The sequence below is a fragment of the Chiloscyllium plagiosum genome, chromosome 14 (genome assembly GCF_004010195.1).
Source record: "Chiloscyllium plagiosum isolate BGI_BamShark_2017 chromosome 14, ASM401019v2, whole genome shotgun sequence".
In the NCBI taxonomy this organism is placed as follows: domain Eukaryota; kingdom Metazoa; phylum Chordata; class Chondrichthyes; order Orectolobiformes; family Hemiscylliidae; genus Chiloscyllium; species Chiloscyllium plagiosum.
In genome coordinates, this window is record NC_057723.1 from 71,304,066 (window position 1) to 71,320,311 (window position 16,246).

The 16,246-nt window shown below is 43.3% G+C and overlaps 1 protein-coding gene across 1 annotated transcript in view; it reads right to left on the reverse strand.

The window, feature by feature from the left end:
- Positions 1 to 1,931: 1,931 nt before the first annotated feature.
- The window catches only part of LOC122556946 (matrix metalloproteinase-21-like), a 37,773-nt gene continuing 23,458 nt past the window's right edge, over positions 1,932 to 16,246 (reverse strand). Inside the window, exons 5-7 of the mRNA XM_043704186.1 lie at positions 13,783 to 14,058; positions 6,046 to 6,218; positions 1,932 to 3,989 (exon numbers count right to left, since the gene is read on the reverse strand). Coding sequence (XP_043560121.1) covers positions 3,681 to 3,989; positions 6,046 to 6,218; positions 13,783 to 14,058 — 758 coding nt within the window. The 3' untranslated portion in view covers positions 1,932 to 3,680. The remainder of the gene's footprint in view (positions 3,990 to 6,045; positions 6,219 to 13,782; positions 14,059 to 16,246) is intronic.

Sequence of the window (16,246 nt, forward strand, 5' to 3'; positions counted from 1 at the left end):
CCGAAACGTCAATTTTCCTGCTTTTCGGATGCTGCCTGACCTGCTGTGCTTTTCCAGCACCACACTCTTGACTCTAATCTCCAACATCTGCCTAAGCTCCACAATGCTACTTGTACATAGGTGGTGCATTGACCATGTCCATTCCATATTCTATTGCACAGGCGCACAGAGACATTGAAGAGAGGTTGTTGTAATGCTGGGTCAGAGACATTGGATGGAGTACAAGTATCCTTGCTTTTCGAAAGTTCGCTTTACACCACTTCACTTTTACAAAAGACCAAATTAGTATGTTTTCGCTAACCAAAAGAAATCCAAAGAGGATTTTCGCTTTTACGACAAAAAGCAAACTTTTTCCCATATAAATGAATGCTTCTTTGCATTATGTCATTTTGGCTTCAGAAAGGTTTCATAGGAACACTCTACTTTCAGATAGCAGGGGACACCTGTACTGGTTTGGGTGTGGAAGTGTGCGTCTCATCCACTTGAGGTCAGTTTTACTGGCACGGTCACACCATTTTCAGCTCATTACAAATGAATGAACAAGGAGCTCGTCAAACCTTGTGGTGGGATAGATTGGAAGTTGACACCCTCACCATTATCTTAAGGGGATGTAGGTCCTTGTGCTATCCAAGAGTACCAGTCAAGCCCATGGACTAAACATTCTGGCACTCTGTTCTTCTCTGGTCAAAGTCAGAGGTTACATGACACCAGGTCATAGTCAAACAGGTTTATTTGAAATCACAAGCTTTTGGAGCGCTGCTCCTTCATCAGTTGAAGTTTTGGGCAAAAGCCCTTCATCAGGAATGAAGCTTTCTTTCCTGAAATGTCGTCCTGCCTACTGGTCAGATGTTGCCTGACCTGCTGTGCTTTTCCAGCACCACACTCTCGCCTCTCATCTCCAGCATCTGCAGTCCTCACTTTCTCTGGTCAGCCTACCTCTCATTCCCAGGCACACCCCCACCTTTGGCCGGCCAATGTGAAATGTTGCTGTGTCACCATTTCAGTCAGCTATCCACATTTGTTTTTTTAAAAGTTATCGGCTACTATGGAAACATATCCCTAAAGTGTGATATCCATTCACTCCTGCTGGGCCTGAAGAGAAAAGAAAGAAAAAGCCTACAGCCCACTACATTGTGTTATCCAGAGAATTTGTTTATTGGATTCTACATCAGTTATAGAATGAAGGTTCAGAGAGTGCATGACAAATGTGTCACTTGTCGAGATGGGAGTACATTGGCCATCTAGTTCCTGAACTCAGTCCATTTGCAGATTCTTGTCAATTGTCTTCTGAGAGTGGGTGTCTTTTGCTGTTATGTCTATGCATCAGCACCCGTTGCCTAACTCCACCTCACTAAGGAGAATGAATATGTTAATCTGGACAGGTTATTTGTCAGCTGTTTATTGAGCTGAGAGGGACATCATTGCAGCTAAGTTGAATGCTGTCCTTATCCAGCGGTTCCACTCACAGTTCTCTTGTCCAGTAGATTGGATACTGGAGAACAACTATGTGGAGAGTGCTGAACAGTTTCAGGAAAGCAATGAATTTGTCGTTTGCAAAATAGACATTGCATTTTAACTGGCAGTCATTAACCAGCAGATCAGAGGGCCATTAAAATTGTCTGTTGTTTGACACTTAACTAGTCCCCAAACAGAAGAATCTGAATGAAAAGAACTGAGACAAACACTGCACACAGTATAAATATAGCAATGATTCAAAAATAAATACTCTCAGCAATTGTACATAATTTCACATTTAAGAGATGCTTTCTGAGAGACCACAAACACAGGAGTGGGTCTAGATGGGATGCTGTTTGGAGGGTCAGCGTGGACTTGATGGACCTGTTCCCATACAGTAGGGATTCTAGGTTGGACAGACCCTGCATTAAGAACAGAGAAAACAAGTGTCTGGTAGCAAAATGGAAGAGACCGGAGGTGACCAGGACACCAGAAAAAAGACTCGTATTTGCAGAACACTCCTCAAAGTTCCTAATGACCAACAATGTTTCTTCGAAGTGTAGTCACCATTCTTAAGTTAGAGTGCCCTGAGTTAGTTTGATTAAACAGGAAACAGAGGGGGGCTCAATGGCTGAAATGATAATGAGGAAGTAGGAGATATAACAAGTGACATCAGGTATTTCCAGAGATGCGTGAATTACTAAAGTGTTGAGTGAAGGTGGTTAAAGTGGAGGGAGGAAAAGTTGGCCACATATAGCAGACTCCACTGCCTAGTCATAACTGTAAGGATGTACTTGTTTTTCACTGCAAAGGGAATGGGATCTAAAAGTAGGAATATTCTGCTTGGTTGTATGGAGCATTGGTGAAACCATATCCAAAGGGTTTGACAATAGGGACCTCTGGAAGTCAACAGAGGTCCTGGTATGTAAGGCTGTTGTGTTGACCCCTTTTTTTTGACTCTTGCAAAATTTGGACCATCCATCAATTAAAGACAACTGACAGCTTCCAGTGAAGTTGTCCATGTTGAATTCTGGGGATCAAATGGGAGGGTATGCAGAGGAAGTGCTAGATGTGAGTAAAGTTCAGCATTTAGAAGAGATTTGGACATGAGAGGGCACATGTAAAGGAAAGGTTTAGAGGGACTTGGGCCAAACAGTGGGAAATGGGACTTAGTTCAGTTTGGGAAAACTGGTCGGCATGGATGTGTTGGATCGAAGGGTCTGATTCTGTGCTGTATGACTCATTGACTGTATGGTCCTGCCCATGCAATTGCAACAAACTGCTTGTGACAAAAAACAGAAATTGCTGGAAAAGCTCAGCAGGTCTGGCAGCAACTGTGGACATAAAGCAGAGTTAACGTTTTGGATTCAGTGACCCTTCTTTTATGCGTTCTCGAGTGCACAGACAGGCTCATCGAATTATGAATTGTGCAACAACCTGCATTTATATAGTGCCTTCAACAGAGTAAAATGTCTTCAGACACCCCCCAGGAACATCGTTAGATAAAATCTGATACTAAACCATCAAACAGGGGCACTTACTTGGTGTGTCAGATTAACAGCAATACTGGGGTGGGTGGGTTGGGGGGGTGGATGAAGGGGTCATATTTGGAACCATATCGAGTGTAGTAGATCAAGAAGTTGCTTAACCACGACCTACTCAACAGGGATATGCAACAAAGACTGGCCTTGCCAGGGATACTCAAATATGAGTAGAGATGAGTCTTTAAGCACTGATCGTCCAGATACATTCTAGTTATATAAATGCACAAATGAAGGCCTTCATAGATATCTCCTTAATCTTGTCTTTTTGAGCTTGGGATTTTGAACAAGGGATTTTTCTTGTTCCCACTGTCACCTATTAAATATAGAAACTGTTGCTGCATGGTTTGCCCACTAATTATGTGTTACTCTTCCAAAGCGATACTTCTGTCTTTATCAGTGTTCCATGCCACTACTGCCTGTGCAAGAACGCTGTAACCGAGGGCTTTTTCCAAGTACCACATTCTGCTTCTGTCCTCGTAAAGACCCAAAAACCGGACCATGTTGAAAACTGCAAATTACCTTTTCACCTCCACCTCTGTCCATTCAACTGCAACTGACCAAAGCACGGATGTATTTACAAAATGCACGTAGAAATGACATGGTTAGCATCTCACCCACACTTGGTGTACATACACAGGGCAATGGAGGGATGGCATCAGGGAACTGTGGACTGTGTGACCCTTAACTGGGCGACACACCAAGCATCGACCAGTGGATGTCGCAGATGTCAAACCATTGCTCAGACACTCTCCCGCGGCCGTGCAGACCCCTGACCGGCAGCGCGGGGCTGACCTGACGTTCTTGCTCACTCACCACCCTCCAGAAATACTGGCCCTTCAGGAAGAAGAGGGCGCGGTGGGTGTAGGAGTAAAACGCAGCGTCCAGGTTCCCCACCGGATGGTCACCAGCCACCACGGGTGGGAAAAAATCCACCATCTTTCTGGGAAACCCGCTGACCTTCTGATTAAGATCGATAGTGAACGCCGTCACCTGTGGAGAAACAAACAGGCTGACTTGATTCTGTTGAGTTTAGGCTCACATCCTGCTGATATGAGGTTATGTCCCCCCTGCCCAACATCTCTCTCTCCCTCCTACTTCTGTCTTTCTTGTTTTGTGAAGGAGGTGCCTTTATTGGCGGTAGCTCCTGTTCAGTTCTCCTCTCTGGTTCAGTAAGTTGTAAGGTCACATCCCACTCCTGAGACTGAAACACTGTTGGATGGCACTTCCCCTCCTGCATCTACTTGGAATTGAAAGGGTAATGGGTAAAATGAAAGGCCAAATTTACTCATGCATGCCTGATCCTTCTGTCTTTCCATAGTTGTGAAATGTTGCAACCTGGTACACAAATCGAAACATAGAAAGTTGGTGCAGGAGTAGGCCATTTGGCCCTTCGAGCTTGCACCACCATTCAATACAATCATGGCTGATCGTGCAATTTCAGTATCTCACTCCTGTTTGCTGTCCATACCCCTTCATCCCTTCAGCTGCAGGGCCCACGTCCTGTGATGTTGTAGTTGTCGATATAAAACCTGAGGGAAATGTGAATTTCATCCCAACAGGCTATTCTTGTTATGGCAGGAGGGATTTGGAAGTCTGTGAGACCCCAACCAAGTAAGTCTGTCTGTAACCATTGAGGAAGGCGTCAGGAACCTTTTGACAAGTGAAAGGTTTTGCTAGTGCCCTCACATATTCCCCCATGACCCCATATAGTGTCCATTCCCCTGCTTAACCTGGAAAGAATGCCAGATAGCCTCATCATGAATGTTTGGCTGAGCTCTAGGAGTGGCTGAGGAGTGTTGACACAGCTTGAAGGGGGCTGCTGGCATTATTTAATGGATGAGTTTACAAGGTTGTAATCAGTTAGTCTTTATTTGATGTGCTTTTGTTTTAAAGTCAATGCCTTTGTGTTCATTTGAACAAGATTAAGAGCTGTTAAGAAAGTTCATGCTTTTGTTAAGAATATCATGTATTACTCTCCTTGAATGACACTTTTCCGATGTTGCAAGGTGAGTGTCTTTTCACAAAGGGGAATTTCAATGTGTGTTGGCTGATTTTGTCAGTCTGGCAAGGATTTCATTTCCAGGCTTGCCAATGATTCGTTGGAACAGACACCGTAAAAGTAGGAAAGGAGGACACATGAAGGACATGGAAGTGACTTGGGCAATGTGCTGGATGAAGAGGGCATAGGGCAATATGAAGGCACATAGTGGAGATTTGGATGAATGTGGGGGGCACAGGGAAGGGGATATGAAAATGGGGTCCCAATGATATTGTACAGAACAGGATTGATGCTCCAGTGAACTGAGGGAGGTTTCCAAACTGAAGTGGAGTGAGGTGATGAGTTTGGATTGGAAAATCAGGAAACTTGTCAAAAGGTTCCTGACGCCTTCCTCAATGGTTACAGACAGACTTACCTGGTTGGGGTCTCACAGACTTCCAAATCCCGCCTGCCATAACAGGAATAGCCTGTTGGGATGAAATTTACATTTCCCTCAGGTTTTATATCGACAACTACAACATCACAGGACATGGCACCTGCAGCTAAAGGGATGAAGGGGTATGGACAGCAAGCAGAACTGATTCATGTTTCCTGACCCATCCTCTATGCTGATAAGCTGGTGTGCCTGAGAGAATCAGAGGAGCTATTATCTGAATGAGGCATTAAATTGAGCCTGTTCTGTCCTCATTCTAGAAGTTCCCATTGCAGGATTTCAAGTCTGAGAAGGGAGTGAAAGAGAGGAACAGGCTGAGAGAAGGGAAGATCAAACAGAGCTTTATGAAGGCCAGGTTTTTGCATAATCTGGAGAAGTGGAGTTCAGGAAAAGTGAGAGGGAGTAATATCTGAGAATCCAGAGCAAGAGAAGCCGAGAGACCTCTCTCAATTAAAATCCAGGGCAGCCATGGCAAAGAGTCCGATGGAAAATGGATCTTTTGCACTATCTTCCAGGACTTACATCTTCATGCATTCAGCTTCTGAAGGTTGAAGGACAAACAAGAATCAGAATTTATGGCTGTCGTGAACACAGTGTACTCAAGCTGAGCTTACCTCGTCGCCCCTGAAGAAATAAATATTCCGGTCCTTTCTGTCAAAATACGCAGTGTCTATTGGGCTTGGGGCACCAGGGAACCCTTCGCTGATGAGCTTGGGATATCTGGTGCTGTGTGCATCCTCAGTAAAAGCCATATCATTAATGGGATCATAGTGCCAGTACTGTGTCCCTGCAAATCAGAAATAGATAATTATTATGTTCCTTTTTGACACTGACGATGCTGCCAAGATAGATGGAAAGGTGTGCGTACATCCCCCAGAAACTTCATCCATTTTAAGTGGGAAGACAAATGACTCATTAACAGAGAAGTATTAGTCACAGGAAGAGGCCATTTAGCCCCTTGAGCCTATTCTGCCTGTTAATACATCACAAATCCATTTACTCACTCTAACTCCATCTCCCTTGATATTCTGACTGATCAAAAATTTAGCAATTTTAGACTTGAAAGCCCCAAATGATTCCCAGTACCTACCTACCTCATTTTGAAAGGGAAAAGGAATTCAGATTTTCACCTACTATCTGTGTGGAAAATGCTCTCTGAACTGACTCTTAAACACTTCAGTTCCAAATTTAAGATTTTGCCTCTTGATTTTGTTTTCTCCTTCAGCAGAAATTAAACCCGTGTATAAATTTAGTTTAATGTTTTCTGCACTTAATATTCTGTAATTTATATTTCTTCAAAGGGACGTGAGACTCACTGGCTGGCCAGAAGCTACTGCCTGTCCCTAATGGTCCCTTGAGAAGGTGGTGGTGAGCTGCCTTCTTGAACTGCTCCAGTTCATGTGCTGTCGGTAGATTGACAATGATGGATATGGACCTAGCAACACTGGAAGAACAGCGATACATTTCCAAGTCAGATATATGGGAGCACCAACACCTGCCTGTTCTCCTCCATTGGCTTGGAGGGGAACATGCAGGTGTTGGTGCTCCCATATATCTACTGCCCTTATCCTTCTAGATGGTTGTGGGTTTGGAAGGTGCTGTCTGAGGATCTTTGGTGAATTTCTGCAACGCATCTTGTAGATAGTACACACTGCTGCTACTGAGCATTGATGGTGGAAGGAGTGAATGTTTATGGATGTAGTGCCAATCAAGCAGGTTGCATTAGCCTGGATGGTGTTGAGCTTCTTGAGTGTTTTTGAGCTGCACCCATCCAGACAAATGGGGAGTATTCCATTACATTCCCAACTATGTAGATAATGGACAGGTTTTGGCTAGTTAGGAAGTGAGTTATTCACTGTAGGAATCCCAACCTCTGACCTTCTCATGTCACCACTGTAGTTATATGGTGAGTCCAGCTGAGTTTCTGGTCAATGGTAACTTCCAGGATGTTGATACAGTTGGTTCTGCTATAACACGGTAGTTCCGTTCTCGTGCAATCCCGTGTTGTAAAAAAATTGCGTAATAGCTGCACCATTTAAACTAATAGTGTCAGAATCGCTTCATAACTAATATGCGCTTTAAAAGTTTGCGCTTTAGAAACAGTGCCTCCAATTCATCAATTGTTTTACAGCGAGTTTGAGTTTGCGAAACCCGTGTTATGGCAGAACAATATGTAGTAGCGGATTCGGTAATGGTAATGCTATTGAATGTGAAGGGGTGGTGGTTAGATTGCCTCTTATTGGAGATGGTCATTGCCTGGCATTGGTGTGGCACAAATGTTCGTTACACTGAGAGGAACGAAGCCAAGTTAATGTGAGCTGTATTCATGAATTAGCCTCTGGGTCCCAGTGTCAATCTATGCTGCATGTCCTCCAAGGATAATATCCCCTTACTGAGGTCCACTGCATTGGTTGCAGTACACAGGAACACAAGAAACTGGAGTAGGACCAGACCACTCAGTGTGATAAAGCTCTTGTGAGGTACCTTGCAGTGGTTTCCTACATTAAGGGTGCTATATAAATACAAGGTCTGTAATTCAATGGAAACAGTTGTGTATTCAAGCATGCAACAAATAGAAACAGAAGACCATTTAGCTTCTTGAACCTCCTCTGATATTCAAATAAATCATGGCTTCTTTTGAGTTTCTAGTCCACATTTCTGCCTCTCCCCGTATCTATTGATCCTGGAGAGACCAGTAATCTCTCCATCCAACCCTTAAATGTGGTCAAAGGTGGAATATCCACAACCCTCTGAGGAGGGGGTGGGAGTCCGAAAGATTCAGCACCCTTGGAGTCAACTCAACACAAGTCTTAAATAGTCCTTCTTCCTGAGGCTCTACCCTTGTGTTTTAGACACATTGGCCAGTCGATGCAATCTGTCAGCCTCCCTCCAACAGGCATCATCTGGATTCAGTACACTGATGAGGTCACTTCTCAGACTTCTAAATTCCAGATGTATAGGCCTGATTTACCCAGCCCTCTTAGTCCAGACGGTGTCTGAGAAAATTTCTGATAGAACGTCACTTCCTCCATTCTCCATTCCGACCTACTTGCAATAAAGGCCAAAAGTCCATCAACCTGTTTGAAATGATTTTTGTAGTTGTCTTTCTAACAGTCTTTCATGGATGAATAACAAGATTTGGAGAAAGTGAGGACCGCAGATGCTGGAGATCAGAGTCAAAAAGTGTGGTGCTGGAAAAGCACAAAAAGTGTGGTGCTGGAAAAGCACAGCCGGTCAGGCAGCATCCGAGGAGCAGGAGAGTTGACAATTTGAGCATAAGCTCTTCATCAGGAATGACAAGCTTTGTATGCATATCTCATGAGCAACAGTAATATAATTGTTGTTTACAGTGCGCTGTACAAGAATAAACATATGTACCAGAAAAGTGATCACACCCTCCTTCTATTGTTCATTCCCTATCTTTTTATATCTCACTACTTCTTTGTGCATAAAAAGTAATGGGCAAGACAGAGTTTGCTGATATAAAGGTTTGCATTCATGTCCATCCATTTTGAAGAATAATTACTCTCGTAATATAAGAAATACTTCAGTTAATTTGCACATTGCAAAGCCGCACTAACCGACAATAACCAGTTTGTTGATTTATTGCAAAGATTCCTGACCAGGCAAGCAGTGTATCTTTAAGAAAATGACACAGTATCACAACACAAGCATAAAGGTACCCACTTCATCTTTAGTCACTCTCTGTGTAATCGAGTCAGTGTAATGTGTTCAGTCTCTGTAATGTGTATGCAATGTATGGTGACATCAGTAAGCACAGAATGCAGGCAATGAGCAAGTCTTTGATGTTATAGCCATATAAATAGTTAGTGTAATTAATAAACTTCAAGAAATTTGGCTCAACAAGAACCCAATCTTTGTGATGTAGGTTACATAATCTAACATAAAGGGTATCTCTCAGACCATATCATACTGGCTGTGGTATTTAACTCAAGAAACCACATCACAGATAATCTTTTCGTGATAATCTTTTAGTAATAATCTTTCAGTGATGCTGGTTCAAGTGTAAAGTTGGTTGGGATTTTCTTGATTTCTTTCAAATTGTGCTTTGAGATTTTTTTCACATTTACCTGCAAAGGGAAAGTGGGTCTAGGTTTAACAGCTGAGCTGATAGACAGAAGGAAATAGAGAGGGTGGTGGAGGAGATACATAAATAGCAAAACAAATGTACACTTGGTAGATTGTAAGAAACCAGAGTTAATTGATACATTCAGGAATATTTCAATACTTCAAAGAAAGACAGAAATAATTTCAGATCTGATAAGGGATGCAATGGAATAGAGGAAATCTGTAGCTTCAAGGCTGCAGTCTGTGGAAGTGTTACTGAGTCCAAGGCAAGGCTATGGCCTAGTGATATTATCTCTTGACTATTAATTCAGAAACTCAGCCAATGTTCTCAGGACCAGGGCTCAAATCCTGCCATGGCAGAAGGTGGAATTTGAATTCAATAAAGAATCTAGAATTGAGAGTCTAATGATGACCAAAAACCAATGTCAAGTGTTGGAAAATTCACCCGGCCCTTAGGGAAGGAAGTCTGTCATCCTTACCTGATCTGGCCTACATGTTATTTCAAACCCACAGCAATGTGGTTGACTCTTAACTACCCTCTGGGAAATGAGGGATGGGCAATAAATGATGGCCGAGCCAGAGGAGCCCATATCCCTTGAATGAATAAAAGAAAGGTTCAGCTGATAAGTGAACAAACGTTGGAGATTGTGCAAATGAAAAGTAGGAATGCAAGTACAAAGAGGAGAATTTAAACTGTGCAAGAATTCAGACTGAAAGGGCAAGAATTTAAAAATGCACATTGCTGTCATACCATACTATGAGGCATTGCTTAAAAAAATGGAATTGACCAATCAAGAGAGGAACTTGCACAACTCAGAAGCAGAGAACAGGGCGGCACAGTGACTCCGTGGCTGGCACTGCTGCCTCGCAGCTCCAGGAACCCTGGGTTTGATTCAATCCTTGGGCAATTGTCTGTGTGGAGTTTGCATGTCCTCCCCGTGTATTCGTGGGTTTCCTCTGGGTACTCCAGTTTCCTCTCACAGTCCAAAGATGTGCAGGTTTGGTGGATTGGCCATCCTAAATTATCTATAGTGTCCAGGGATGTGTAGGTTAGCTGCATTAGCCATGGAAGGGATGCGTAGGGTTACAAGGATAGGGTAGGGGGATGGGAATGGGTCTGGGTGGGATCCTCTTCAAAGGGTCAGTGTGGACTAGTTGGGCTGAATGGCCTGTTTCCCCGCTGTAGGGATTCTATGGATTCTATTCTTTTCTATGGAACTGGAGACATGGTAAACTGAAAGGTGATAGGCACTGGGGAATTTAAAGAAGTGTTCAGGAAAATGTTAGAAACTATTATTAAAGAAATTACAGCAGGGCACATAGAAATGTTCAAGGTAATCAGAAAGCATTATAGAGTTATAGAGATGTACAGCATGGAAAGAGACCTTTCGGTCCAACTTGTCCATGCTGACTAGACATCCTGGCCTAATCTAGTCCCATTTGCCAGCACTTGGCCCATATCCCTCCAAACCCTTCCTATTTGTTACCCATATAGATATCTTTTAAAAGCTGTAATTGTCCCAACCTCCACCATTTCCTCTGGCAGCTCATTCCATACATGTACTGCCCTCTGCATTAAATGTTACCCTTTACGCCTCTTTTATATCTTTCCCCTCTCACCCTAAACCTATGCCCTTTCGCTCTGGACTCCCCTGCCCCAGGGAAGAGAGACCTTGTCTATTTATCCTATCCCTGCCTGTCATAATTTTATAACATCACCCCTCAGCTTCTGATGCTCCAGGGAAAACGGCCTCAGCCCATTCAGCCTCTCCCTGTAGCTCAAATCCTCCAACCCTGGCAATAACCTTGTAAATCTTTCCCAAACCCTTTCAAGTTTCACAACATCCTTCCGATAGGAAGCAGACCAGAATTGCATTCACTATTCAAAAAGTGGCCTAACCAAACTCCTTGTGGCTTTTTGAAAAGGAAATCATGTTTGACCAATCCTTTGGAGCTCCTTGACGTAACATGCTGTAGCTAAAGGAGAACAGGTATGTGTAATGTGCTTAGATTTCCAGAAAGCATTTGATAAGGTGACACATCAATAGTTATTGTGAAAAGTCCTTCCTTTCAAAAAGGAATCCTCAACAATCATAAAGGATATCACATCAAGCAAGAAGGAATCTTCCAGTAACACAATGGAGGGAGCGACAGGTTGATTTCACCAATAATTCGATCAATGAAAGCAAAGCCCAGAAAGCCTAAACTAATCACTATATTAAAGTAATAAGTTCTACCTAAATCAGCACAAATTTACAGGGAGACTGACAATAAAGTTGTGATGAGTACAACTCTGTGGAAGACACCACTATAAAAGGAAAAAGTGAGGACTGCAGATGCTGGAGGTCAGGGTTGAAAAGCGTGGTGCTGGAAAAGCACAGCAGGTCAGGCAGCATCCAAGGAGCAGGCTGAAGGGTTTACGCCTGAAATGTCGACCCTCCTATTCCTCGGATGCTGCCTGATCTGCCATGCTTTTCCAGCACCACGCTTTTCAAACATATAAAAGGGACAAGGCAACACCTAAAGATTTAACTTGCTGCAAAGAAAAATGTGCTCACGATAGCAGGAATTATCCCATGACAAGTGACTGAAGGTTCTTTAGTTAAGTAGATAGCCTCAGACATCAGACTGGGGGGAAGACAGCCCAAGGTTATTAATTTCTACCCAACAAATGCTTGTTCTTCCAAGCTGGAAGAGAACGTGTATGGGGAGAATAATTAAACCTCCAGATTGTCAGAATTTGTAAAGTCAAAAACATAAGGAGAGATGCTCTAGTGGTAAATGTAATTATATTAACAAAGGGATAACAAATAATGGTTTTGGAGCAAAACATTTTTGTGGGGAGATGTTGTCTCTGAATCAGAAAGGGTTTAGAAGGGTTACTTTTGTTCAATAAGCACAGTGATGAAGTCAGAAGGACTTGGTACATAAGTGAAGTATGAATCGTGTGGGACACCCAAGGTTAGATGGTAATGTAAATCTATATGTATAAGTTAAAAGGTAGCAGAAATGAAATGAACTACGTCTATTTTACTCTCTGAGACGGGAACTGGCTACCCTTTCATACACTATAGACCACGCAAGCTCCTAAATACCCCACAGAATGGCTGAACACCAATACTACACTCTCAGATGGATGTGAATACAGTCATGGAGTTATAGAGGTGTACAGCACAGAAACAGACCCTATGGTCCAACTCGTCCATGCCAGCCAGATATCCCAGCCTAATCTAGTCCCATTTGCCAGCACTTGGCCCATATACCTCTAAACCCTTCCTATTCATATACCCATCCAGATGTCTTTTCAACAGCCTGTAAAACAGTAGTTGCTGCTCCTGGAATTCAAGGAAATCACCTCCAACACCTAAAATACCTCAAAAAAGGAGCAGCTCTTACAGCCACATATTTTTCCCTGAAACAGGGTGATGTGTTGAAAAAGAGTATTTCGAAATGTCTTTGGCAATTTTTATCTCCCAGTGAACACTTGGAATGGATTATCTGGCCATTTCCCCAGCACTGTTAGTGGAACCCTGCAGTATGCCATTTCTTTATCTCTATCCTTTCATGGGTTGTGCGTGTCATTGCCACAGCCAGCATTTATATTGCTCGTCCCTAACTGTCCTTGAACTGAATGGTTGTCTGGGTCATCATAGAGGGCAGGTTAGAGCAAACAACGCTGCTGTGGGTCTGGAGTCACTTGTAGGCCAGTCTAGCTAAGGATGGCAGAGTACTGTCACTGAAGAACATTGGCACACCGAATAGGCTTTTACAGCAATTAACAGAAGCTATCATGTTGACTATGTGCGAGACCAGCCATCATTCCCATTTCCTGTGATCAACTGAATCTCACTCCTATCTGCCATATTGAGACTTAGAACCTATTGAATGGCCCGGTCCAGTGACATTAACCCTGCATCCCCAAATACTTGCTGTCTTCCTGTAATACAATCATGTTTCCCTAAAATAGTGCTTCATTGGTTGTGAAGCACATAGCTATATCTACAGATTATGAAAGGCACCATATAAATGCAAGTTCTTTGATGATGCTGGAGAGGTCAAGGCAGATTATTTGACTTTGATACTCTAGTGGGCTGGCAGCCAATCAGCGCAGCTGGAAGATTGAAACATGGAATGTTTCTTTTCAGAATGATTCAATCTCATATCTGGCGTTGTATTTACCAACACAGCAACGATGATAGTGGGTATTGTACTCATTTCCCTGAATGAAAGTTTCCAATAAACTGACAGCCAGGTGTACTTACCTTTGAAGAAGTACTGGGCATCTCTCTTCTCCTCCAGGTTACTGCTCCAGGCCCAGACATGAACAAAGGCATCGATATTAGAATCAGGGAGATTGCGCCAGCCAGCAGAGATAGGAATTGGATCTCCATAGCGTGTTCTGTTGCTCCTGTTCTCGTACATCCAATACCAGCTCTTCCTGAAGAAGTACGTGTTGAAGTGGTAAGTTAAGGTGCCGTCGGGATTCTCACGTGGATAGACCCAGTCAAAGACCGTGCTGAAAGCACCTTCACAAACACCTGGGAGTTAAGGAAGACTAGGTTACCAATGTGTAACTAACTTCAGTGTCTTGTTGGAAGCATTTCAGGCATTTTTTTTGTGAATAATATAGAATCTGGACAGTGGACAAACAGGGTCTTCGACCCAACAAGTCCACAGCGATCCTCCTAAGAGTATCCCACCCAAACCCATTCCACTACCCTATTATTCTGTATCTACTCCTGACTAATGCACCTAACCTACACATCCCTGAACACTGTGGGCAATTTAGCATGGCCATTCACCTAACCTGCACGTCTTTGAAAATCATGTCTCACGTGAGGTCATTGCTAACCACTTGCAAAGTTATTGCTTGCTCGTTCAGCAGAAACATATTTAAGATGATCAATTAGGCTCACAGTCTGCTTCATTTGCATCCAGTTTGAGGACATCTGTGGAAAGAGGAAGAGGAAGAGGAAGACGAAGAGGAAGAGGTCTGTGTAGGGAAAGGAGGAAGTGAGATGGGGGGGCGTGTGTATGTGTGCAAGAGAGAGATTGGGAGGGACCTAAAGGGGGAGTGTGAGTGAGTGAGTGAAAGTAAGAGTAGGTATGTGTTTGTGTGGGGGACAGAAGGCTTGAGGGTGATGGAGAGTATGAGGGAGAAAGTGGAAGGATTCAGTTGGTGAGCTGGAGAGTGTTTGGGAGAGAGTGAAGGATGTATGTGGGAGTGGGAGGGGAAGAGTGTGTGTGGGATGGAGTGGTGTAGACTGAACGTACATGTGTGAAGAATGGAGTAAGACGCCAAGTGTGTACATGGAGTGGGCATGAGTTAATGAGTAAATGAGTGTGTCTGAACATAGAGACTGAATAGAGCTGAGACATATACTCTGTCCTCTACCACCCCCAAAAAAACCTGTCCTCAGAGTAAGCTGGGAGAGTAGGAAAACCCAGGATGAAAGATAACCTGCTTCCACCCTCCATTTCCTATGGTCAATCTTGGAGTACTTGCCTCCAGAGATGAAAACAGGGTTTGTGTTATGGAATATATAGAAGTTAATTTGGCAGTTATGTAGTTAACTTAGTGGTGTAATGCATGCATAGGATCATATTACTGGGCTCCAGTAACAGATAATGGTAGCACACTGTGATAGGCTAGTTAAATCACTGATAGATGAGCTAATGCTAAAGGTGATAGTGCTGCAATGTGATAGGTTAAGTGTAAAGTAATGGACCAGTGTGGCAGAAGATAATTAGTTTAGAAAGACAAAACAAGCTGGTATGATTGGTTAAACTAATGCTATCAGATAAATCTGGGAACTAGGACTGTATAAGCTGCAGAAAGGCAAAGGACTGATGAGCAAACAGGAAAAAATACCTTCTGCTGCAGTTTCTTTTTGCAAATATAAGCTTAATTTTGTGAAGGATTTGCTGCATCTCCTGGTAATTCTCAGAGTATTGAGTGATCTCAACAACAACAATGTTACTTAAACCCCAACACTTTGGTCCATCCCTTATCCAACCTCTTTCCCTAGCAATCAGGTCTGGTGACCTGGCCGGTCTCTCTCTGACTCTGAATCATTGGATTACTACAGTGTGGAAAGAGGCCCTTCGGCCCAACAAGTCCACACCGGCCTTCTGAAGTGTAACCCCCCCCCCCCCCCCCACCGACGCATTGCCCTACCCTACGTTTACTAATGCACCTAACCTACACACTCTAAACACTATGGGCAATTTAGCATAGCCAATTTACCTAACCAGACCACCCAGAGGAAACCCACGCAGACACGGGGAGAATATACAAACTCCACACAGACCATCACCCAAGGGTGGAATCGAGCCCAGGTCCCCAGCGCTGTGAGGCAGCAGTGCTAACCACTGAGCCACTTCTAAATTGAAAAGGCAAAATAAACAGAGTTATTAGTTAGTTGTGCTGCTTGACACTTTTCAATTGTCATTCTAATTAGTGAATCATTTATTTAAATTATTAATTTATTGCTGAGGAAGTTACTTTTTCATTCATGCTTACAATTATACCAAACTATGTCTTTATGAAATTTACTCAGTGGCTGCCAAGTGAGAAAATAGAATTGTGATGTGGGCCCACCTCCCCCCTCACCCACCCCATGCAAAAAAGTTGGACAAATCTGTGCGGGATGCTGCACATATTCACGCCACTTGTGTAGGCAAAAGGAGTTTGTCAATATATTGCAGAGTTTTCCGATGAAAAAG